Genomic DNA, 26,998 nt, shown 5'->3' on the forward strand with positions numbered 1-26,998 from the left:
GTAAAGAATTGCTTTCTAATCTCATTGCATTCATTAGAATCGTAAAAGTGTTACATTATGGATTGCAAGCCATTAGATGGGAAAGGACACTTGTTCACTGTTTAGGATTAAATGAACACGGAAACCAAAAACTAGAATAAAGACTATAGATATGATTATCACTCATGTAGGTAATATTTACCTTGTAAAATTATGATACATTATTTTATAATATTAGGTGTTCCATAACTACTTGGAGGGTCTTTACCAAGTGCATGTTACTGGCAGTGTTAGCTGCCCATCTTCGCAGAGGCTGCATCCATATCTTACCATACCTTGACGACTTGTTTATCCAGAGCAGCAGCAGGCAACAATTCCTAGCAAAGACCCAAGCCTTTGCAACCCCACTTCACAGCTTTGGGTTAATTATAAATGCAAAAACAAATCCATCCTCCTTCCCGAACAGGACCAGCCCTGTCACAAGGAAAGCATATCCCATCCAGCAGAAGGCGCTTGTATTTCAGCAGCTGCTGCCTCTATTTCAGTTCCCTCACCTGCTTACTGTAAAAATTGTGTTGAAGCTCTTGGGTGTGATGGCATCCTGTATAGCAATAGACACATGGCAGACTGCCCATGATTCTGCTATAAAAGTGCCTCAGGAGCAAGTTCTCACAAGTGACTGGTCACTCTAAAGAGCTAGTGTTGATAAAGGCCTGTACTCAGCGTTCTCTGCAATGGTAGATCAGCAACAACCTGCTGCTAGGAAGGCCTTTCTTGGACCCACTTCCACAAGTGAGGGTCACCATCAACAAACCACTCACACAGTGGAGGCACATCTCGGGAGAATGACTGTGCAAAGTACTTGGATCTCTTAGCATCAGTGTCAGCATGTCAGCTACCTAAAGCTGCTGGTTATTTGCCCAAACCCGCCTTTGTGCTTGACCAGGGCAGAGAGGTCCTCATAAAGATTAACAACACAAAGGAGCATCTATTACAGACAGAAACAGGGTGGTACTCACTCCCCAAAGTTGTCTGCATTAGCGCAGGAGATCTGGTACTGGGCAGTCAGCAATAAGATTCACTTTTTAGCAGAACACCTATGGGAGATGGCCAAAGACTTTGCAATCCTGTTGAGCGGGGTGAATCAACAAGTGCATGAGTGTGAACTCCACTGCAAGTCTTTCACAAGTACTTCCAATAGCATTGACTTCAGGACCCACAAAATGCACAAGGTACTCCTCCAGCCACAGTCCATGGGCAGTCCACAATGGATGAACTAGTCAGGGATAGTGCTTCTACTTATCCCATTTGTGGAGCAGATGAATTACGTTCCCATTACCCTCATCCTAATGGCCTCAGGTTGGTCCCGACGGCACTGGTACTCAATGCTACTGGAATTTTCCATCAGTCTCCACGAGCAGCTACAATCAGGCCAGACCTTCCCAATCAACAGCATGACCAAAGCAGCATCCGGTTCCTAAGCGGCTCACACTAGCAATCTGGCATCCAAGATATTCCCGCTTAGTTTATAACCATTCTGCATGAGTAACGTTGGCCTACTACATGTGCCTGCTATGCGGCCAAGTAGAAGAGGTTTATTCCATGTGTCATCTCAAAGAAATTGGACCTCTTCAAGGTTCATCATTAAAACATCATCTGTTACTTTTTACACTTTAAGAAGGTAGGTTTTGTATATTTTCTGTACGTCTTGATCTATGCTGTTACAGCATACCTGCACAACAAGGAACACTCAACCCTTTTCAAAATCCCTTTGGTTAAGGCATTCATGGAGGGACTTAAAAGGGTAATAACCCTATGAATTTCCCCAGCCCCTGTGTGCAACCTTCATGTGGTTCTCACAAGACTTATGATCTGTCTTTTGAATGCCCATACTCTTGCAACCTATGTTTTCTGTCCTTGAAGATTGCCTTGTTAGTAGTCTAAACCTTGCTCAGAAGCATCAGCGAGTTACAAGCACTCACGATTCAAGAAACATTCATTCAGGTGTTAAAGAGCAGGGTGGTCCTCAGAACTAATACAAGGTTCATGTTCAAGGAAGTATTACCTTTTCACATTACCCAGACTTTTGAGTTGCCCATATTCTTTGCACAGCGAGGTTTGGTAGCAGAAATGGGGTTATACACTAGGGGCCTGATTACAACTTTGGAGGAGGTGTTAATCCGTCCCAAAAGTGACGGTAAAGTGACTGATATACCACCAGCCGTATTACGAGTCCATTATATCCTATGGAACTCGTAATACGGCTGGTGGTATATCCGTCACTTTACCGTCACTTTTGGGACGGATTAACACCTCCTCCAAAGTTGTAATCAGGCCCTAAATGCCAAGCGAGTGCATGTCATGTGTGCTATATTGACAGAACTAAGCCCTTTTGCAAAACTAGATCTTTGTAGCTTTTACTAAACTGCACGAAAGTCACTCCATTTCCAAGGAGGGAATTGTCTGATGAATTTTGAAGTGCATCCAAACTTGCTATGCCAAAGCCAAACTTGTACTCACTGTACCTCACAAGGCACACTCCATGCACATAAACGAAGCGACTGAGGGTGCTACCTATTAAACCCCACACACTGTTACAAAACATAACTGCGTGGACATCAGTCAACAAGCTTTGGTTGGGCAAATGGTGTTCAGAACATTGTCGCAAACATCTGCATCACTTGCCAACTAGCTACCGCTTTTGAGGAAACTGCTTTATAGTTGATGTTGTGTATTTATATCCAACCACACATGCTAAGAACTGAAAAGGTTACTCACTCTTCGAGCATCTCTTCACAAATTGTAGGTATGTAGATGCACATGCACCCACGTACCTGCCAGAAGAGAGCATTGATCCAAATTACTGTTAACACCTAATTTTCCAATTTATAATGCACAGAGCACAAATTCTGTCAAGTTTCACTGCACTCGACTGACATTATTCAACTGCTAGGTGAAAAACAGTCTGAGGTTGGAGTCTTTGTCTTAGTGCACGGTGGGCTAAAGGAGGCGTCACCCAATATTTTGAGACTGAAGACATCTTCGATGATAAACAACTTGTAGTATCTGCTACTAGATGGCAGCAGTATTCAGCAATACAAGCTACAGATACAAAAGAAGTAACACTTTTCTGATACCCAAACATCACATCTACTTCTTTTTCACTTAAAACTGGCCTCTTACTTGATCATCAGCCAGTGCGCACAATTCTTTCATAGCTGACATCATTATTGACTTGAAATTAAACTTATTTTCCTTAACAGAATCTTGTTTGAACTCACACAGTTATCGTTGACCTTTCATTTACAACTAATTATGAGATCGTCAAATAAGACATAGTAAACAACATCAGAGGCAGTGTCACTATAATCAATAGATGTAACCTTTCATGGAAAGAACTTCACTCCCTTAAGTTTTCCTTCATTGAATAATCCAAAGTGGCTTCAGAGTCAACATGCTATTCATAATTATACTGCACATTGTTTGCTACCGTCGCAGAATTCTCAGAACCAGCTTTCAAGACCAAATGTTTAACCAATGAACAATTATCTAGTGTACGGGACGTTTATTTGGGTGACCATAATAATAAATGGAACAGCCCAAATGACAGCCCTACCAAAGCACTAATGAATCTAATCCACTCCCTCAACCTTCAAGTTTCCTTCCCATTTCAAAGGAAATATTTGCTATTTTTCCATGACATTTAATTAGTCTAATGCAACCAGCTATTGACATTGAATGGGCAGAAAACATAATGGTTCCTTTCTATATCCACAGTGATGGAATGGACGTTTGCTTTAAAAAAAAATCCCTCCTGCAACTAAGACTGAATTATCAATCAACATGTATAATATATCTAATCTGTTGGTCATAACTCGTGGTGCGAATAATGCATTTAATACCTGCCATAATGCAGCCTACAAAGAAGCAGACTTCAGGTCCCCTTCATAAAAAATGCATTTATTAACAACAAATGGAACACATGGTTCTCCAATTGTTTTCTCAAGATGAATAAGCAAGTTAGGAATTTAGAGAACCTGGCTTTGGCAGCAAAACGTCCAGCTCTCTTCCATCACTAAAACATGCAAGAAATGCAAAAATTCAAGCCTGTTTTAGCTGAGGAAACTACTAGAGAAGTATGCAGCAAATCTGGTAAACAGGCATATTGATGAGAGCATTCTCTTCGCCCTGTATACATCTGCATTCCAACGTGGATACAGCATATACTGGTCCCCTCAAAATCGTAAACAACATACACTGCTGTTGGGTGATGGCCTTTCTTCATTGCCGATCCCCTTACAACTGTTGTTGGTGTCAAACAGTGTTTGACACCATAGATATTCATAGGTGGTTGCAGATTTTATAATACCATATAGGCTGCAGCAGTCAAGTGTTACACTGGACTGGTTTTGTTGCTTCCTATTCATCTGAAAACAAATGAAGCAGAACTGGGAACAAAGCTTCAAAGGATTATCTAAGTGTGCTTTAGTCCCTTTCTGGAGCCACTGAGTCTGTTAAAAACCAATTTGCTGGTGGTACCCAGATTTACATAAAGGTTGTATTGCTCAAGGCATTCCCTTCTTAAAAGTTTGCCTCCAGAAAATGTAAGGGCGCAAGTTAACCAACCTCTAACTTGATGAAAAAACAGTATAGTCCCTAATTAAATGTCCTTAACGTTCCAAAAGAACTGGTGGATGGTTTACAAAACTAAAATGTGATAGCTTCTCTTTCACATTGTCAAAGGGAAGAAAATCATATAGCATCTTAGTAGACTAATCATCTTTGTGTGGCCTATCGCAATGAGCAAACTGCTGCCAAAGCATGTTTCACACTGCACATGGTAGTAAAAAGTTCAAACCCTTTCTTCTTCTGAACTTCTTCAAGTACAGAGTGCATTCCTTGGTGTTATCCAAAACGGATTATGGTAACTCACTCTTTAGAGTCATGCATACTTTCTACCATTGTTAATTAGAGAAGTCATAAAGGCTTTTTCCAAACATGTTTCAGATGCAAAAAGATAAGAATATATACCACCAGTTTTTAATGATCTTCACTAGTTCCCTCTTGATGCCAGAATGACGTTTCCCCTGTCATAAACTACCTATAAGACCTTACACGTACCTGAATACCTGTGTGTAGCCCCCAAAATCTGGAAACAAACGAAATAAGCTAAAAAATAACTCTTTGGATTACAACAGATTTATTATACAAACATCAGTAAATCAAAGATTCTATGGTGCAACAACAATTATTTCGAGCTCCTTGTTAGACTCCTTACAGTCCTTCTGCACACAAAATTGAAAATGTTCTTATTTGAACATAATTTTAAATGATGCTTCTCATCTATGTACCTTTACAAACCTGGCTGTTTAACTTCTCTGCTTTAGTATATGCCCATATCCTACCAACCCTGGCTGACTCCTGATTACACAGCTTGGAATCTGGTGTGTGCTACCAATTTCTCCCTTAGTTTCTGCTAGACTGCTTCTCTCCCCGTGCCTCTCCTGCATCTCATATAATCTGTGGTATGTTATATTTTATGCATACTCCCAATAGAGGTTTCCTAATCCGTTTTCCTCACTACCCCTCCACTCCTCCTGGCTCATGATCTTCCTCCATTTATGGTGACCCTTACTGATCCCTCCTTACATGACTGTTGCTCTTCTCCTATTTACCTTTTCTTGTCATGGAATTTTTTTGTACTTTACTAGGATTGACTGTTTCTGGTTGTCTTTTGATTTAGGTACTTCATCCATCCATAAGTTGAAACTATGTCTTCTGCTTTAGATGTACAGCATACTGATAACCTGAGTGGATTGCTCTTCATAAAAATTCATAAATAAGATGAATAAATTCTATTGTTTTAGCCCATTCAGCAGGTAAAAGAAGATCTTACAACCACTCTGAGAAGGAGCGTAGATTAGATTTAGTTGGCTGAAAGGTTTTTAGCATGTCAGCGTACTTTGAGGGTGGCCACTCATTGATTCCTTTGAGAACTTTGTGGTAGAGTGCTTTGGAATCCATGTAGTGATTCTCTGAAGATCTCCAAAAAGCAGAAGTCAGGACTTGGAGGAAGCTCTCAAACAAGGTCTCTATTTTCCAGCTAGGCAGTGTATGGCTGTACATGCAGAGTTTGTATGTCAATCATTGGGTTGTGTATCACTATATCATGAGTGGCTTTATATCAGCCATGACATTGGGAGTCAGTACATCAGGAGTGCAGTTACTTAATGTACATGCTCAATCGCTTATTATTTAATGTTGATGCCTCTAATGTTTTATTTATAATAAGGGTGTATGAATTCTTAAGGGGCTTCATATAGAAAAATCTGAAAATAGATTCACAAATTTGAAGTGCATCTAGTCAGACAAGTATGTTTACAAAATCTGCTTTCTTTGTAATACATCCACTTGCATGATTGTAGTTATCTCGGAGTGGTAGGGGGATGCCAGAGGCCTTACATTAATGAGCTCTTCTGCTTACTTTTTTCAGTATTCTTAGCATTTTATTGTTTTTATTTTTTTTGCTGCAGTTATCAACGGGTGGTCTGTTTGTGTAACACCATTAATGGACCCTTATTCTTTACAAAGGAAGATTGGATATACTGGTTTGTCAGCTGCTAGATCTACAGCCTTTATTTGATGTGCTGCAGCTGCTATTTGTAACGGTTACATAGTTGTACCATCCAGTTTTGAATCTTCAAAGAGTTTCTTCACTTGAGATTATACACTTATTTTTTATCTTGTTCTTATTTTTTCTTCTATATCTTGGAGATGTTTTCCCATCACAGCTGATGAGGGCACTCTTGTAGAGCCTATTCTCATGTACTGTCTCATTTGTATTGTTCGATCTAATTTTGCTACCATGCCCTGCAAAGAGACCAGGCTAATGATCAATCCATATTGTTTTCATTTTACACTTGGTGGCAAAGTTTTAGGTTCCAGACATACATGCTCAGTTGGCGTTGGTCAACTTGGTTGGTGTATTTTTGTGTCTATTTGCATTGTACTAGTAAATGATAGTCTAGACTGTCAATGCTTGCAAGATCGCAGTCAGTAGTGCAGAGATATGTTCCGTTTCTGCCATAGATTTCCCAAATAATGACCGGATAGAACCTAGTATTCATTTGAGCACCTGCAAGCTTTCTAGGATTAGGAAATCCTAGAGTGGCATATTGAAAGAGGTTTGCAAAAGTATTTTGTACATTATAGGGACACTCAAAAACCTCAGATCTTCTAGTAGACTGCTGGGGGCTATTTTCACCCATAAAGATATTAATTTAGTAGTGTTCATGCACCTTAGAGCCAGCTGGCCTTTTCACGTATCCCTGATTTGGGGTGGGCTAGGATGGGACCCTCAAGAACAGTGTAATTCCTTATCATGTGAGAAATTGCTAGGGGGGGGTAGAACTACTTGAGATGTGGTTAAAGGGCCATGATTGATATTTTCCCATTTCTGCAGTGTAGATTTTGACTTGCACATTTAGGTAATTCCCCTTGTTTTTATGTTTTTTTCTCAAGGCCCCCACAGTTGGGACTTGTCACAATACAGCTAAGTATGCTTGTTCTCCTTCTAGTACTTAGCAGGTTATTATTTGCTGAATTTATGGCTGATGTTGAGGTATTTCTTATAAGCAGTTTACTGTCTTCAGTTGATTCATAGTTTGCTTCGATAAGAAGGAAATCAATAATCAATTTGGCAGCAGTTTCAGTGTCACTTTTTATTTTGTTGCTAGTGCTGCACCTTTTTGGAATTAGGGCCTCCAGAGAGTCCTGGCCATTTATTCTCTTCATTTTGGGGCACTAATTTTCAGCAACATAGCAAGATGACAATTATTGATTTGCAATGACCTGTGTGGAATTTTGATCATCATTCCTATTAGTTTAGATTTCTTTTTTTCTTGCAGTTCCCAGTACTCTGAGTCTGTTGCAGTCATCCTTTTTTATTTTAAATGTACTTCAGTTAAGGTAAATGAATATCACAAATGTTCCCCTTATTGAACATAATCCGGCCCTGGGACAAGCTGACGTAGAGGGGGTGTAACACCACAGATTTATAACCCTCTTCTTCATAAGATATACTTTTTCTTAAATGAAATGTTACCCTTTTGCATATTGTATCTTATTTTTTAAATAAATAAACTCAATTTTCTTACAATACTTAATTGCAATAATGTACTTAGTCGATGTAGTGGTCACTTTGATCTAGTGACCCTCAAGTTGTGGGAGTATGCCCAAAAGACATGTAATTCTAGTAAGGATGCTATCTCAAAGGCTGGCTGTGGGCAGTTCGACACTTCTGTTTCTGACCCAGTTTTGATTTCTTGTTTACAGTGAACAATATAAAAGCCTTGCTGATAGCGTGACAGAATAAAGTTCATAAGGACTATCTGGTCACTGCACTAGCAAGATATTTTCACCTTGTGCTCAAGAAGAGATTTAGCCTTTTCGGAAACTGTGAAGGTCTTCCTCAGGCACACGAGTGACAGCATTGCGGTTTTATTTACCTAGTAGAACACCAGGACCCAGTTATTAAACAATTAGTGCAACTATGTCCCAGTCCGTCCATCTTCAGTACTGTGTGTAATGTAGTGGACATGTGCCACAAACTGCTCACAAAGAGCACTCCACAAACTATTTGTAAAACGCTAATAAACTGTTTGTAAAATGTATCTTCTACTTGCTACGACCATAGATCTGTTGCAGCAAACTGTAAGGACGTTAGAAACTGCTCCAGTAAATCCATCCACATCGCCTTCTTTCCATTGGTCACCACATGCAGGATAAAGACCAGGCACACTAATCCACCCAGTCTCTTCAAGATCAGTCCGCCCTGCATGGAGGGCAGTTTCTTACGTACAGGTTCATAGTCCCCATACCCAGAACCACATGGGAGATCGTAGATGCAAAACCACCAACACATGACTTCATGCAAACAGCTGGCTCTATATTTTGCTAAAGAGTCACCCAAACCACTCCAGCACCTCCGAGAGACCAAGGAGGTTGAATTGGGGAGGTCAGATCCACACGAATTCCCTCTGCTTTAGCTGCCTCAACATATCTGAAATGTTAGTGGGCCTGTCAGAATTAGCAACTTATTTTGGCATGCCTTGCAGGATCTGTCTTCCATTCTTTGGGTCACTAGAAAATGTACTCAAGGCTGGATGTTTTGGGATCACTATCAAAGGGTCTAGGATACTTTTCCCTCAACTGAAGATCTTTATTATTCTATCTTCTATGGGTAATAGACATCCTTATTAATAGTTTTATGCATGGTGGACTACACATAGAATACTACCTTGCATGAAGGAGTCTAGTGTGACATAGGATGTTACATTACTGCTCACCAGGATTAAATATACCCTTGTGTCCAGTTTTACCCTATTCATCCTGATCCCCAGGTGATGTGCCCTTCTATCCTCACACTAATTCATGCCTTCTTTTCTCCTCACCATCCGTAGTTTGCCAGCTTCAAACCCATCCTCAGAATGTTCTGATGAGTTTTCATCATGTGCCATCATATCCCTATGAATCTGTAGACTATTCCTCTTGCTGTGGTCTCGAGTCAAGAATTAGCTTGTACTGCCTATCAATATTGCTTCTCTGGACCTGTGCTGAAAGAATACCAAACCTTCTTTGCTTGACGTAAAAGTTGTCTTTAGTCTTCCAAATGCACCAGAATGAGCAGTCTGCCCTCGTCTGTTTGCCATCAGCCTGTGCTGGATCTTCTATCTTTTTAACCCTGGTGTAGTTGTCTGCTTGTGACTGTAATCCACCAAGCATGGGGTGGAAAATTTCTCATATGTTCTCGGTTTCTTTAAATGCTTGCCTAAAACATTCATTGCTGCTGAAAACTCCTTTTAAAGTGACTGTCACCTCAGTCAAGCTGTAGTACACAGTAATAAATATCTGCTCATCCATCAGTTCTTGATGCCTGAGAGTCATCCCAGTATCCCCCAGAGCCATGTTAGCACCATGTTCAGCAGGCTGAGAAACTCAAACGTTCTGTCTTGAAACCTCATTTCTGATTTTAATTACTGCCTCATCTTTAGTCTTTCTTTGATGCCTTGTCAGAGCCTCGAAATTCTATGGGGGAAATCATCATGCCCAGGCCAGCATTTTCTCCAGTGGTAACACTTCTCGAAAATCCATGGCTACAGCAGTCTTTTGCCCAAAGTGCCGTGTCCAGGTTTGGCATATACTGCTAAGATCACATGTTCTATGAGAGTGTGCTGACAGGTCCAGTACATGCATGATAGTTTCACAGACTCTGCTTTTTAAAAATACACCATACCATGATCATTGAGCTAGATGAGAATTACTGCCCATGTTGTTTCCAGCCATCGTGCCACCTACCCTAGCAGTCAGTCTTGTTCACCTGCTTATGCTGACGAGCTGGAGATCTGTTGCATCCTTTTCTAAAACTCTGAGCAAAACACCAGTGTGCCAAGTCCCACAACTGTTTGTTGAGCCTGTAACTCAGATGAGAAGTCTGTGCATCTTACAGGACCTAGCGCCATGGAAAGGTATCTGGCTCTAGGGGCAACATAGTTTATTGTAGCCGATGCAGCTCAAATATGAGTTGTAGTAAACAAAACAGAATGATCTCTGAACTCTGGTTTAGTGTGGAATGCAGAATTCATTATGTGGTGGGATGGCCAGAGAAGTGGCTTAACTAAGTAGGGTTTTGATTATACTATTACTGATAGACACTAATTTGAGACATTTAAATTACTCTACATATATAACATTTCAGGCATATAGAGATGAAGCGGCCTTGTCAAAGGCTTATGATTTCAAGTGTTGTAGCCAGGATGAGAACCTGTGTCACTTTCTGTCAGGGTCTGCAACTGAGACACTAGCCACATCTCTTTCCTTGGTGAGATGGTTGAAGAGATTATTCCCTGCACTTGTTGGCATGTTTTACATCACCTCACTGCTTACTGTGCTATCACTCTTGAGTGGGAGTACAACACGTCTTTATTATGTCTTATTATGGAGAGATCACGTGCCACTATTGATGAGCGAAATCATCAGATTTATCTGATTTGTGTCAATAAATGTTACAAGCGCCAGTATCCGAGCAGCAAATACCGTGTTTTTTTCTTAATGTAACAGTTTAGGGTTTTGGAATGGCTGTAATAGTACACCTGCTGTGCTGTCTACCTTTTAGTAAACTGCTAGACTATGGCATGGGTCCAAGTAGGTACTGCATTCTTCTATACTTTACCACAAAAGCATTTCCTGGACTCAATAATGAATTGGAGACATTAAAGTTAATTCAGCAACCTTGTATGCTGCCTGAGAAGGTAGTTAGCACAGAAGTTGGAAATCAGTGCCACAAAAAGGAACATTTGGGATGTATTAATGTGATAATGTAAGTATGCTAAAGGCTGAGAGTCTGGTGCACCCTAGCGCATGCCTACTCATGGCCAAGTAATTCCCCAATCTAGCTTTTTCTATTACCGAATTGACCTTAAGTGGAGCACTGAATGTAAAAATAAATAGAAATTTATGTTATGGTTGCTCATGTTAATGATTGATTGAGATTCATGAAATAGCTTTGTAGCTTTGGAAACCCATTAGCACCACCAGGCAATTATAAAGGCTGTATATTTTGTGTATTGATGATACGAATAAGGTGAATTAATTTTATGTGGGTGATGAGAAACTTTCTTTGTCACTGCTTTCTACATTGCAGTGTTTTGTTGTAGAGTGCATTATTACTGTAACACATTGCACCCTTTAAAAGAAAAACATGTTTACGATTAATTAAGAAGACTGTAGCCAGGAATGTCACGTCTGTATGCTGTATATTAAAGATTAGCCTCTAATACATTGAATATTCTTTTGTCAACAGGTGTGTCAACAAACATGGTGAAAAAAGAGTTAGCTGCATCTGCACAACCCTGCTCTTTTGAAAATGCTGTGAAAGGTACATTAACTACCACTTCCACTTACAGCTATCCTTTGTTATTTTCTCTATATAGTTGGAGGACAATAATTATAACTTGAAATTATTAAGTTTGTTTAGGAATTTAATATTTCTAACGAATAACACACTTTTGGTCCATTTCTGTTAAATGTGTAGAGTAGAAATTGGACCGAATTTTCAGTATTTGTTTGATGCATTTACTCTATGAAACAGCCATTTCATCTTGGATGGCACTGGTGCAGCTCTGTGGAAGGGCCTTTAAGGTATAGCCTAACATCAGTTGTTGGAATTGAAGATGTTGCCTGTTCAAGCCTGGGGTATTGGAGTGTTTTAACAGAAGGTGAATAAGCAGGCTGGTAGTTTAAATGAAAATACAGAGTTCCGTGGCTTAAGCAATATGCTCTTCACCAAGGCTAAGATGTAATTAAAAATTTCCAAGGTATCGTAACGGAAAGTTTTGATTCTATTAAGGGCACAGAGGTGAGGATTAGGCATTTACTTTCTCCTTTATTCTACTCCAGCACTACACTACAACAAACAACATTTCCCATGAAGCATAGAGAAAGAAAGCATCATCCAGTCCACAAATCCCAGCACTTCCATCCAGTTGGACTCCAGCGAGGACGCTATATCCCCCTCTTTCTTCCTGTGACACAGGTTCTGAACTTCATATATTCTCCTGTTTACTCGAAACCGACCCTGCGAAATAGAAAGATCCCATAAACACCAGGCAACCACTTTCATCCTGCACAAACAGACTTAATGAATACATTAGAACAAGAGACATTTTTCGAGAATACCTTAAATAGTCTTGGAAGCCAATTACTTACATTAGATAAAGCAGATCCATTGGATGGGAAGGTAAACTTTAGTCAAGGGAGGGCTAATCCTTGCCTCAGTGTCCTTAATAGAATTGAAATTTTCGGTTATGATAGCTAGGACATTTTTCATTATATGTCGGGACCGAAGGCGAGGATTAGGGAAGTTTAAATCTTGTCAACAACCGATGAAGCCAGATTAGAAACCGTCTTGAAGTAGAAACTTTTGCAGCTACAGTCTGAGGACCAATCTGCTGCATTAAAAATATCTTTCAAACGTGCCCCCAGGACAAAAGCTTTGGAAGCCATATTTACCTGCACAGAATGAGAACCAAAGCAAGATGTGTTGATTCCAGCTTGTTGCATGGCCCATTGGACCCAGCGTGCATTAGCTGGGGAAGAAACCGCCCTCTGAGGCTTTGTAAGAGCAATGAGTAACTGTCTTTCCCCATGAGGGCGAATCTCCTTGGTCATCGACTCAAAAGCTTTAAGAGTCTTTACTATACATAATTTAGGCACATCATTAAATGAAGGATATGATACCGACCTTGAAATGGTTTTTGTCCTCCTGGAGATATGGAGAGTAACCCCTTCAGAGGTGTATATTCTACCTGTTAAATACAGTGCTCTCACATCCGATACCCTACGACATGATATCAAGCAAAGCAGAGAGTCAATTTGGCAGATATCTGTTTCCTGGAAAGATATTTGTTGGACGTTCAGGATTTAAACAGTCTTAACACCTAATTCACATCCGATTAAATAGAATAGCGAGGCTCGGGAGGAAAGGACAAACTAATGCCCCATAACAGTTTGTACACCAGAGGATGCTCACCTTTTGGATGTCCCTCTACCGGCAAATGGCCTGCTGAGATTGCCGATCTGAATGTATTTATACTTCTGTAAGCTAAACCTTCCAAGGCCAAGAAGGCTAAGAAATTCAAGACATGGACAACTCCTGCCCCCATCGTATCCGTCTGCTGTTGATGGCACCAACTGCCCCATCTTGACCTTGCAGACCTGTATCTTTTGTTGGTACTCTCTGTCCAGGCCTTGGATAGTAACGAGGCAGCTTCTGCTGAAATTCCTGGGACCTGCCAACGTTCCCTGTATTCGTCACACCATCAGACAGAAGGTGCCCACTAGAATCATAGAATGGTAATTCCCCAGGGAATCCAGAAGCAGATCTTGAGAAAAGGGTAGACAGATTGGAAAATCCCAAGAAAGTTCCATCAGAACTGAAAACCAGACTTAAGACCTCCACAACGCGGTTACCACCACAAGGTTTGCCTGCTGTCTCCTGAAAAAGGAGGGAACGCAAACCCCCTCTCCACACCAAACTTGGAGAAATGCATCCACCGCTATTGCTGCGGGATTCGGACGCCAGCTGCAATATCTCTCCAGCTGTTAGTCCAGTCGAGAGGCAAAAAGGTAGATGGAAAGTAGACCCCAAAGATTCTGGATCGCCTGGAAAACTGATGGTTGGAGTTTCCAAATACTGTTGTCCTGCCAATGACGGGAGTGCCAATACGTGATCTGGTTGGAGACTCCCGGGAGATGCTCTGCCTTCAGCAAAATCTGATTGCTCAGGCAATAATCCCAAAGACTGCGAGCAAAGTCTGATAGAATCTTTGGCCTTGTGCTGCCCAAATGGCTGATGTAGCAAACCCTGGCCACATTATACATCTTGAGCAAGACACAACATCGGGCCTTTCCCTTGGTCCAACATCTTACTGCAAAGGACCTTGCCAACAACTCTAGGCAATTTATGTGCAGAGCTTGTTCCTCGGAAGACCATTTTCCTCCTGTGGAGAACTCCCCTCAACGCGCTCTGCAGATTGAGCTGCTGGCATCTGACTCGATCGCTATATCGGGTTGAGAGCCAAATATGGCCCAACCTTTCCAAGCCACCATATGTGCGATCCACCTTTGGATCTCCACCTTCGGATCGCCATCTTCGCTTCGTCTGACAAAGGGATGAGTTGGGAATATGATAGGCCTTTGTGGAGATGAAACGTCTTCAAACGTTGCAGGGCTCGATAGGAAGGAGCCCTTGGAAGATGGCCTGAATCGAGGACAAAAGTAAACCCACTATTCTGGCTAGCTGGCGTAAAGATATTGTGGGTTTGGACACAGAGCATCTTAGTTCTCGTTTGATCTTGAATGTTCTGGGAGAGGGAGAGAACTGACTACTTCTTGTTGATCATAAACACCAAGGACTCTAACAGATCGATCGCTGGTGGTCTGCAATTGGAAGGAGAGGCGGACAAGACACTGATTTAGAATCAATCAATCAATCAGTAACTTTATTTCGGCTAAAAGCCATAAAAGTGAACAGTAGAACACCATAACATAGTTGTGCAACATAAGAAAGAGAAAATAGCAAAGAGGTAACACAGTTTGTTTTAAGAGCCCTGAATAAGTTATAAGATCGCATAGTTGTAAAAAAAAAAAAAAAAAACAGTGTAAAACATGCATTATTATTAAAATCTTAAAAACCCAAAATATTAAATATAAAATATTAGATCATTATGTCTTGACTCCAATCAATTAAAACTTGTTATGTTGGATAAATATAATCAAAGACCAATATGTTAAAAAACACACAAATCTAGCAGTTCTCTAGTTCTTATAGCCCATATATTCTGCAAGTATCTCGCAGCTGGGGGAACTGTTTTGTCATTTGTATCAGTTGTTGAGTACAAGAAGGAGGAATTAGGCAAAGCACACCACAATTTACTTTAAGAGCCCTAGATACGTTATAGAATCACAAAGTTGTAAGAAAATGAGCAAGCAATCATTTTTCTTAAAATCTTAGGATCCAGAATAAAAATATTAGGCCATTTTGTCTTAACTCCAACCAGTTAAGAATTGCTATGTTAAATAAATAAAATCTAAGACTAATGTGTTAAAAGCACACTATTATAGCAATTCTCTGGTTCTTATGGCCCATGCACTTTGCAAGTACCTCGCAACTGGAAAAACTATTTTGTCATTTGTGTCAGTTATCAAAAGACGTAATGCTGTATTCCATTCCCTTATCCCAACTGACCTACATAACGGAGCAATCCACTTCTTCCTAGGTACCAAATATCTAGGACAGAAAAACATAAAGTGCGCGAGTGTCTCTTTTGTCTTTTGACAATGATGGCAGTATATTAAGTTACGGTCCTCCATCCTCCATTGCGCTGTAAATGTCTTGAGCGGGAGGGTCCTTAATCTGAACTTGATGAATAATGTTTTAGTATAGGGAGGATTTACATTATCCATGTAGGCCTCAAATTTGGGGCTACATTTATGGTCTAGGAACTGTAATGTCCGACTGCCATAATTTTTAGACCAAGTTTGAGCCAAGATGTTCTCCCAATAGCACCTTTTTACACGCTCTTTTACTTCCTTGGTCAAATTATGAGGAGCACTCCACACCTCCTCCATCTTGAGAAATTTACACGTATCTCTAATATGTCTAAACCAAGGGATCTTTAGTGCACTGTCACTTAGAAGAAACTCATCTAATGCTACGTGGAGGGTGGACAAATTCTCTGATGACCAGAGACGAATCCAATACATGAGTGGTCTTAATGCAATTTCGTTATGGATCTCGTTTAGGGCTAGGTCAAATCTAAGGGGGGTGAGAGGGGTGCCCATCGGCAGCCTCAATTTTTTTTGTATAAAACGGTTTTCTACCGTGGACAGACACCTAGAGTTAATGTGTCCTCAAAGCTCAGCGCCATAAGTTGAAGCTGCAACTGCCGCTGCTTTATAGACAGTGATGGCAGGTGATATCTCCCCTTCCAAAGTATTGGCAATTTTCCTCCCTATCACTGTTGCCCTCTGCCTAAGTGCTGTCAGACTCTTCCCGATCTGTGGCGACCAATATTGGTCATCACTTGGCCAGATCCCCAAATAATCAAATTTGCTGACTCTCTCCACTGGTTGGCCTGCTATAGTCATTTTCCCCCTAAACAGTTTATGCGGGTTAAAGTCCATAAACTTCGATTTTGTTGGATTTATTTCAAGTCCTCTTTTAAAACAAAAGTTATAAAAAGCATCCAATTCATTTTGTAAGCCCATGGGTGTTCTTGAGATTAGTAAAGTATCATCGGCGAACATTAAAATGGGGACGGGGATCCAGCTAGCCTTGGAGCATCATGGTTACAGTGTAACAGTTGGTCCGCGGCACCATTGATGTAAAGGTTAAACAGTGTTGGTGCCAAAATGCACCCCTGCCTAACCGCCCTATTGACAGGTATGTCTTCCGTTAGAGCTCCACTTTCTGACCAGCGAACGTGAGCATAAGTCCCTTCATGTAGGTATCTAATCAATCTTAGTAGTTCTCCATCAAGTTGATAACTCTCCATAACTTTCCATAGTATATCCCGAGGTACCATGTCAAAGGCAGCCTTTAAATCAATAAAGGCTACATACAAATGGCTCTTATTGAGTGAGAAATATTTCCAACAGAGGAGGTTAAACCTAAAAACCTGGTCTATTGTACTCATTCCTTTTCTAAAGCCTGCCTGGGAGTCGGAGAGAATTTGAGAATCCTCTATCCATATCTGTAGTCTATTTAGTACCTGCTTGCTGAATATCTTTTGACTAACATCAATTAGACTAATAGGCCTATAATTGGTAGGTTGTTCCCTTGGCCCTTTCTTATAAATAGGGACTATGATTGCTCCTTGCCACGTGGTAGGAAGTCCTCCCCCCCCTCAATATCTCATTACTGAGGGCATTTAGATACAGAGACCAGGTTGTCGGTCGGGACAAATATAAATCACCTGGGAGGCCATCAAGACCAGGGGCCTTCCCTTTACGTATTGATTGAAGAGCCAGTGTTTCTTTTAGGGAGAAAAGGTCCAGGTCAAATTTGGGTGGTATAACTCTCCCACCCGTTGAGGTGTTTGCAAAAAGGACATTAGGTTTTAAAGGAGGAATAGCAGTACTGCTAAAATGAGGTTTTCTATATACATTTGAAAAATGCATCACCCAAGTTTCTGGCTGGATTACTGGGTAGTTCTCCACACTTTGGGAACTACTTTTGTCTGCCACTAATTTCCAGAATAAATTAAAATCCTTCTCGTGAAGTGCATAAACCATCCTATTCCAATATCTGGTTACCCACTCTTTTTTTGCGCTTTTAAGTACAATTTTGTATGCAGCCCTAGATTTTCTTATCTCTCGGCAGTTCCCTTCCTTAAGTGCTCCCAATAGCTGAATTTTGGCCTGACGACAAGTGTTAGTGAACCACCTCGATACTCTAATCCCAGTCTCTGTCCGCCTCCTTACTGTCTGGAAATGTGGTTTTAACCGGGTGATCAGAATGCTATGCAGATTGATCAGATCCACCAATATCATATTTGTATGCTTCAATGGGGAAAGCGTTGTTACAACTATTCTATAGATTAGTAGCTGGAAGTTTACATCATCTTCCACCCATTCCCATTTCACATTTTTACAATCATTAGTCCTAGTTAGGACACTATTTTGGGCCCATGTTGTCAATGTCTTACAGCTGAATGGAATAGTAGAAAAGGAGGTACTCAAAGCTTGATGGTCACTATCAATACGAGGGAGAACAACCATGTCAATAAGAGATTTCCAGAGAGCATCATCTACTAGAACGTAGTCCAGGTGGCTAAAATATTGACCTCTCCTGTATGTAGGCGACGCCGGGGTATCTGATCTGGTGTTTCCATTTACTATTCTTAGTCCCTTCATTTTTATTTGATCTTCCAATAGTTCTAATGCTCCTCCTCCTTTCTTAGATGTGGCTTGCACCGGCCCAGATCTATCCCATGCATCTGCAAACCGGATTTCTCTTTTCTGGTTGTCGTCTCTGCAACTCAATTGCATATTGAAATCTCCTGCGACAATTAAGCCCCGCCCTCCAGGAAGGCAGTTAAGAAAATCTGATAGCGTACTCATCTGAGCAGTCTGGGTCCTTTGGGTGCCAGGTCTGACATATATGTTTACAATTATTATACTAACAGGACCCCTAGCAGTACTAATTTCAACCATGACGGCTAATAGATCCCTCGTAGGGGTTGCTATCTCCTTTACCTTTGGAAACAAATCATGTTTTAGCCAGATTATCAAACCACCTGAAGCCCTGCCTGATGGTGATGGAAGCGCAGTCTTCTGGAAGGTCCAATAACCTTGTCTGTTTATTGCAGATGAAGCCCATGTCTCCTGTAAAAATATAATATGGTGTTGATCTATAAAACTACACTAGTCAGGGTTAGCTGTCTTCAGAGTCAGTCCTGCCACATTCCAAGATAAAATCCTGATCGGTAGATCATGACCATCCCCCTCATCTGGCGGCTTCTCTCTAGTCTCATTTAAACAAGGTGTTCGATGGCATATGTTGCTGCAGATACACATGTTTGGCACAGTCCGCTGCCTGGTGTTGGGCTCGGAGTATTACAAGTTGTTTTTCTTCGAAGAAGTCTTTTTTGGTCACAGGACCGAAGGACTCCTCCCTCTTCGGCTCCATTGCGCATGGGCGTCGACTCCATCTTAGATTGTTTTTTTCCGCTGTCGGGTTCGGACGTATTCCTTTTTGCTCCGTGTTTCGGTTCGGAAAGTTAGTCAGAATCTCGGAAGAAAGCGTCGGTATTGTTCCGTTCGGTATCGGGATAGTTAGGTACATCGACACCGATCATCGGAAGACTTTGGGGTAGCTTCGATTCCCCCATCGGGGCCTGGTCGGCCCGACCGCGTGCGACATCGAAGCCGATGGAACGGACCCCGTTCCGTTTCTGCCCAGTAAGTATCCTTATACAGATCAGCACTTGGTCTGTAACTTGTGCTTGTCCCCCGAGCACAAGGAGGATACCTGTGAGGCCTGTCGAGCCTTCCGGTCCAGAAAAACACTCCGGGACCGAAGAGCCAGGCGTCTACAAATGGCGTCCACGCCGACAAAACAACGTTACGACGACGAAGAGGAAACATTCTCGGTTCCGGACTCAGAATCCGGAGACTCCGACGTCGAACAACAGCAACAAACTGTGAGTAAGACGTCGAAAAGTAAAACCATCGAGAAAACGAAAGCCCAGGGGACGCCACTGCCAACAGGCCATGGCTCGACCCATAAAACAGGCGACCCGTCGAAGGCGCCGAAAAAGGGCACGCCCATAGCGAAGACACCCGACTCCGGTCGAGGGACCGCCATGGAGCAACCTCGGAGCCGAGATAGCGGCTCCGAGAGACAAAAACAAGATACCGGCACCGAAAAACATCGGCACCGAGACTCCATGCCGAAAGGAACAAAAATTCTGTCGGTGCCGAAGCCGAAAAAAGATTCTCTCTCGGCGCCGAAAATTTCCACACCTTCATCCTACACAGAGGAACAAGGAATAAGTGGCCAGATGCACAGATTTGGACAAGAGCTCCAAAGTGTAGAATCAGACTACACACAAAAGAGACTGTACATCCAGCAAGACACAGGGAAGATATCAACCCTTCCCCCAATAATGAGGAAAAGAAGGATCGGTCTCCTCAAGGATGACGCACAACCACAAGCCAAAGTGGTTAAAAAAGTCACGCCTCCGCCCTCTCTATACGACACCCCAGTGCCGGACAATGATCCAGATTCATACCCCACAAAGCCGTCACCGCCAGAGGACAGTACCTCATACTCTGGTGGCTAGGGCTGCAGAATTCCACAATGTCCAACTGCATTCCGATCCTATAGAGGATGATTTTTTATTTAACACCCTCTCGGCTACACATAGCCAATATCAATGTCTCCCAATGTTACCAGGGATGTTACGGCACGCAAAACAAATTTTTGAAGAGCCCGTAAAATCAAGAGCCATCACCCCAAGGGTGGATAAAAAATACAAACCACCACCCACAGACCCAGTGTTTATTACTTCGCAGTTACCACCTGACTCCGTAGTAGTAGGGGCAGCTCGCAAAAGAGCAAATTCCCATACATCTGGCGACGCCCCACCTCCGGACAAAGAAAGCAGAAAATTTGATGCGGCAGGAAAAAGAGTAGCATCACAGGCAGCCAACCAGTGGCGCATCGCAAATTCTCAAGCGCTACTGGCCAGATATGACCGCGCACACTGGGATGAGATGCAACTTCTCGTAGACCATCTTCCCCAAGAATACCAAAAAAGGGCGCAGCAAATAGTTGAAGAGGGACAAACGATCTCAAACAATCAAATCCGCTCTTCACTGGACGCAGCCGATACTGCAGCAAGAACAGTCAACACTGCTGTCACCATAAGGAGACACGCTTGGCTCCGCACTTCAGGCTTCAAACCTGAAATCCAGCAGGCTGTCCTTAATATGCCCTTCAACGAAAAACAACTTTTTGGCCCTGAAGTGGACACAGCCATTGAAAAACTTAAAAAGGACACAGACACGGCCAAAGCCATGGGCGCACTCTACTCCCCGCAGAGCAGAGGCTCTTTTAGAAAAACTCCATTTAGAGGGGGGTTTCGTGGCCAACCCACAGACACCACCAGCCAACAAACAAGAACCACACCATATCAGGGTTCATTCCAAAGGGGAGGTTTCAGGGGATATAGAGGGGGTCAATTCCCAAGGAGTAGGGGAAGATTCCAGACTCCAAAAACACCTCCACCTAAACAGTGACTTTCAAGTCACGCAACCCCTTCACTCAACACCAGTGGGGGGAAGACTAAGCCAATTCTACCAATCTTGGCAACAGATACAACAGACAATTGGGTATTAGCAATAATCCAACATGGCTATTGCATGGAATTCCACAAATTCCCACCAAACATCCCTCCCAAAACACGCAAAATGTCACCACAACATTTAGAACTTTTAGGACTAGAAGTTCAAGCACTACTGCAAAAGGATGCAATAGAGTTAGTACCAGTACAACAAAAAAACACAGGAGTTTACTCCCTGTACTTTCTAATTCCAAAAAAAGACAAAACATTAAGACCAATATTGGATCTCAGGACACTAAATACCTACATCATATCGGACCATTTTCACATGGTCACACTACAAGACATCATTCCACTGCTCAAACAGCAAGATTACATGACCACATTAGACCTAAAGGATGCGTACTTTCATATACCAATACACCCTTCTCACAGAAAGTACCTAAGGTTCGTATTCAAAGGAATACATTACCAATTCAAAGTGTTGCCATTCGGAATAACAACTGCACCAAGAGTGTTCACAAAATGTCTAGCAGTAGTAGCAGCACACATCAGGAGACAACAGATACATGTGTTCCCTTACCTAGACGATTGGCTAATCAAGACCAACACAGTAAAAAAATGCGCAAACGACACCACATATGTCATACAAACCCTTCACAAACTAGGGTTTTCCATCAACTATACAAAATCACACCTAGAACGGTGTCAGACACAACAATATCTAGGAGCAACCATCAACACATCAAAGGGAATTGCCACTCCAAGTCCACAAAGAGTGCAGGCATTCCACAAGGTAATAAGTGCTATGTTTCCAAACCAAAAGATACAAGCAAAATTTGTGCTAAAACTTCTAGGCATGATGTCATCATGCATAGCCATTGTCCCAAACGCAAGACTACACATGCGACCCTTACAACAGTGCCTAGCATCACAATGGTCACAGGCACAGGGTCAACTTCAAGATCTGGTGTTGGTAGACCGCCAAACATACCTCTCGCTTCTATGGTGGAACAGCAAAAATTTAAACAAAGGGCGGACATTTCAGGACCCAGTGCCTCAATACGTTATAACAACAGATGCTTCCATGACAGGGTGGGGAGCACACCTCAATCACCACAGCATTCAAGGACAATGGGATATACACCAAACAAAATTTCATATCAATTACCTAGAACTGTTAGCAGTATTTCTAGCGTTAAAAGCCTTTCAACCCATAATAACACACAAATACATTCTTGTCAAAACAGACAACATGACAACAATGTATTATTTAAACAAACAAGGAGGAACACACTCAACACAATTGTGCCTCCTAACACAAAAAATATGGCAGTGGGCGATTCACAACAACATTCGCCTAATAGCGCAATTTATTCCAGGAATACAAAACCAACTAGCAGACGACCTTTCGCGAGACCACCAACAAGTCCACGAATGGGAAATTCACCCCCAAGTTCTGAACAAGTACTTTCAAATTTGGGGAACACCCCAGATAGATTTGTTCGCAACAAAAGAAAACTCAAAATGCCAAAACTTCGCATCCAGGTACCCACACCGCGAATCACAAGGCAATGCTCTATGGATGAGTTGGTCAGGGATATTTGCATACGCTTTTCCCCCTCTCCCTCTCCTTCCATATCTAGTAAACAAGTTGAGTCAAAACCAACTCAAACTCATACTGATAGCACCCACATGGGCAAGACAACCTTGGTATACAACTCTACTAGACCTTTCACTAGTACCGCATGTCAAACTACCCAACAGACCAGATCTGTTAACACAACACAAACAACAGATCAGGCATCCAAACCCAGCATCATTGAATCTGGCAATTTGGCTCCTGAAATCCTAGAATTCGGACACTTAGACCTCACACAAGAATGCATGGAGGTCATAAAACAAGCTAGAAAATCTTCCACTCGACACTGCTATGCATCTAAGTGGAAAAGATTTGTTTACTACTGCCATACCAATCAAATACAACCATTACATGCCTCTACAAAAGACATAGTAGGATACTTACTACATTTGCAAAAAGCGAATCTCGCTTTTTCATCTATAAAAATACACCTCGCAGCAATATCTGCTTACCTACAAACTACTCATTCATCGTCTCTATTTAGAATACCAGTTATTAAAGCATTCATGGAAGGGCTAAAAAGAATTATACCACCAAGAACACCACCAGTTCCTTCATGGAACCTTAACATCGTCTTAACGAGACTCATGGGTCCACCTTTCGAACCCATGCATTCCTGTGAAATGCAATATCTAACCTGGAAAGTCGCATTTCTCATTGCAATCACATCCCTCAGAAGAGTAAGTGAAATACAGGCATTTACCATACAAGAACCATTTATTCAAATACACAAAAATAAAATAGTTCTAAGAACAAATCCAAAATTTCTGCCAAAAGTAATCTCACCATTCCATTTAAATCAAACAGTTGAATTGCCAGTGTTCTTCCCACAACCAAATTCCGTGGCTGAAAGGGCACTACATACATTAGACATCAAAAGAGCACTAATGTACTACATTGACAGAACAAAGCTAATCAGGAAAACAAAACAACTGTTCATAGCTTTTCAAAAACCACACATAGGAAATCCAATCTCTAAACAAGGCATTGCTAGATGGATAGTCAGATGTATTCAAACATGCTATCTTAAAGCCAAAAGAGAATTGCCTATTACACCAAAGGCACACTCAACCAGAAAGAAAGGTGCTACAATGGCCTTTCTAGGAAACATTCCTATGAGCGAAATATGTAAGGCTGCAACCTGGTCTACGCCTCATACGTTTACTAAACACTACTGTGTAGACGTACTAAATGCACAACAAGCTACAGTAGGCCAAGCTGTACTAAGAACATTATTCCAAACTACTTCAACTCCTACAGGCTAAACCACCGCTTTTAGGGGAGGTAACTGCTTTATAGTCTATGCCAAACATGTGTATCTGCAGCAACATATGCCATCGAACTGAAAATGTCACTTACCCAGTGTACATCTGTTCGTGGCATTAGTCGCTGCAGATTCACATGTACCCTCCCGCCTCCCCGGGAAGCCTGTAGCCGTTTAGAAGTAGATTTTAAATCTTAAACATTTGTACATTTGTAAATAATTATTATAAACTCTTAACGTACATACATATTCACTCCATTGCATGGGCACTATTTATAGCAAACAACTCCATCCTCACCCTCTGCGGGGAAAACAATCTAAGATGGAGTCGACGCCCATGCGCAATGAAGCCGAAGAGGGAGGAGTCCTTCGGTCCCGTGACCAAAAAAGACTTCTTCGAAGAAAAACAACTTGTAATACTCCGAGCCCAACACCAGGCAGCGGACTGTGCCAAACATGTGAATCTGCAGCGACTAATGCCACGAACAGATGTACACTGGGTAAGTGACATTTTCAATTCCTCCCTGGACCTTCTCCTTTAGTAAGTCGCGACAATGCACTTTTGACTCCGCTCCCAAGGTATATAGTGTGTGGTTGTTTGGCATAAGAGGGTCGAGACTGGGTATGCCATCTCTCCCGACCTTCACCATGGGGGCTACACGTCAATCTATAGCTGAAGTTGGACTGTGCTTTTGGTCCCTTCTATAGGTACATGTATGCTGGGCCGTTATGGTATTATTTCTCTCTTGGGAAAACAGATTTGTCAGTGATCGGGGGAGTTTATGGGCAAGTGCCACTTGGGATAAGGCACCGGGTCTCACTCTTTCATCAAGTGCCAGAAGGCCCTTAACTAGGCTCTGGCTGGTCAATTTTACCCCTATAAGATCTGTTGATCTTGAATGTTCTGGGAGAGGGAGAGAACTGACTACTACTTGTTGATCATAAACACCAAGGACTCTAACAGGTCGATCGATGGTGGTCTGCAATTGGAAGGAGAGGCGGACAAGACACTGATTTAGAATTAAAGTATTGTCCAAATAGACAATCAATCGTATCCCTAAAGCCTGCAGATGTTCCACTACTGGTCTCATTACCTTGGTGAAACACCAAGGAGCGGAAGATAGACCAAAAGGAAGAGAGACAAACTCGAATATCCGAGAACACCATTGAAACTGGAGGAAACTTCTATATGGAGGAAAAATCTGCACTGTGAGATATGCATCTTTGAGGTCCAATCCGACCATCCAATCTTGGAATTGCAACAAATCCCTGAGAAGATGGATGCCCTCTATCTTGAAGTGACAGTATACCAACCACCCATTGAATACTCGTAGATTGATAACTGGCTGGTAACCTCCATTCCTCGTCTACACCAGGAAAATGTTGCTGAGAAAACCCTTGGGGTGAATCTGCGTCGGAACAATTGCTCCCTTGTGCAAAAGTCTGGAGATCTCCTCATCTGTCAAGGACATGTGATCGGGGTTGAAAAAAAGAAGTTTGGGATGGGAGGATTGTAGTTGGGGACTCGTAGAACTCTATCTGGAACCCCCTGATTGTTTGTAGAACCCAGGCATCCGAGGTTAAGACCTCCCACCTTTCGAAGAAAAGACTCGGCCTGCCCCCTATCCGTACCTCTTCAGGGCTCCGAACACTCACTTTGTGGGGAAGCAAAGGCAGCATTGCCACTTCCTCTAGCCCATCGCCAATATGGATAGGTTCTTGTTGAGTAGAAGGTTTCGAACTTGGACGGGTCCTGCCACTGACCCTTGCTGGAGTCATTGTTTTTGTAGGAGGCTTGGTGATAAGCACGGTCAGACGTGCGCCCCCTGCCATGACCAGCTCCGGCAAAAACACAAGGCGAACAAATGCTTTTCATTGACATTTGAGCCTTGTCAAGGGAGCTAAAAGTGTTGACAAATTTGCCCAACTCTTTTCAGAAAGGATCACCAAAAAGGTTGCCTTCTGCAATAGGACCTGCCTTTGAGGTGGAAAGTTCCCCCAACTTCGGGTCTATCTTTATTAGGCGTGATCTACGCTGCTCCGTGGAAATTGCGCAATTTGCATTTCCCAAGAATATGATCGCCCTCTGAGCCCAGCTGGAAAGAGCATCCGGGGAGATTAGAGTGCCAGAGGCCTTGTCATCCTCCGCCATGTCCCGGATTTTTGCTACGGTGCCAGTGGTATTTAACAACTTATTCTGACATGCCCACCAGGACCTATCAATACCCTTCTTGGGATCTCTGATAAACTTTGCCAGAAAGGTTGTCATTTTTATATCTACCTCTGGGTTGAGGGCCACCTTCCCGTCCAAGAATTGTGTGGGGCATTCCACCTTCAGTCAGTTCCAGACCTCGTATCCAAGGGTTTACGCAACCTGGATGCTATGTAGGACGCTACTTTAGGGGCAGGTGCCCACTCCGCCGAGCAAGGATTTACCAGCTCATCCGGGTTTAACATATCCCCTTCAGAATTGGTAGCCTCAGATTCTACGTCCATAGGCCCCGCAGACAGATTGGCCCCCGACGGACACCAGGGTCTGCAGGAATCCCCATCTCCGTCAAAGGTATGAGGGGAAGAATAGGGTGAATCTTCAAGGTCCCCAGAATTCAGGTCATTAAGAACATTCAATTTCCAGTGACCTAGACGCATGGGAATCGATAAATGCCTTTTTGAGGCGCACAAATGCATCCAGGTCTACCCCACTGT

General features: G+C 42.3%; 1 protein-coding gene across 6 annotated transcripts in view; it reads left to right on the top strand.

Annotated features, from left to right (window-relative positions):
- NFAT5 (nuclear factor of activated T cells 5) overlaps nt 1–26,998 on the top strand; it is a 643,105-nt gene that overhangs the window by 500,308 nt on the left and 115,799 nt on the right. For all 6 annotated transcript variants that reach the window (XM_069216876.1, XM_069216877.1, XM_069216880.1 and 3 more), the window contains one exon: nt 11,840–11,914. In XM_069216876.1, the coding sequence (XP_069072977.1) occupies nt 11,840–11,914 (75 nt within the window). The remainder of the gene's footprint in view (nt 1–11,839; nt 11,915–26,998) is intronic.

Source organism: Pleurodeles waltl, chromosome 12 (assembly GCF_031143425.1).
Source record: "Pleurodeles waltl isolate 20211129_DDA chromosome 12, aPleWal1.hap1.20221129, whole genome shotgun sequence".
Lineage (NCBI taxonomy): Eukaryota > Metazoa > Chordata > Amphibia > Caudata > Salamandridae > Pleurodeles > Pleurodeles waltl.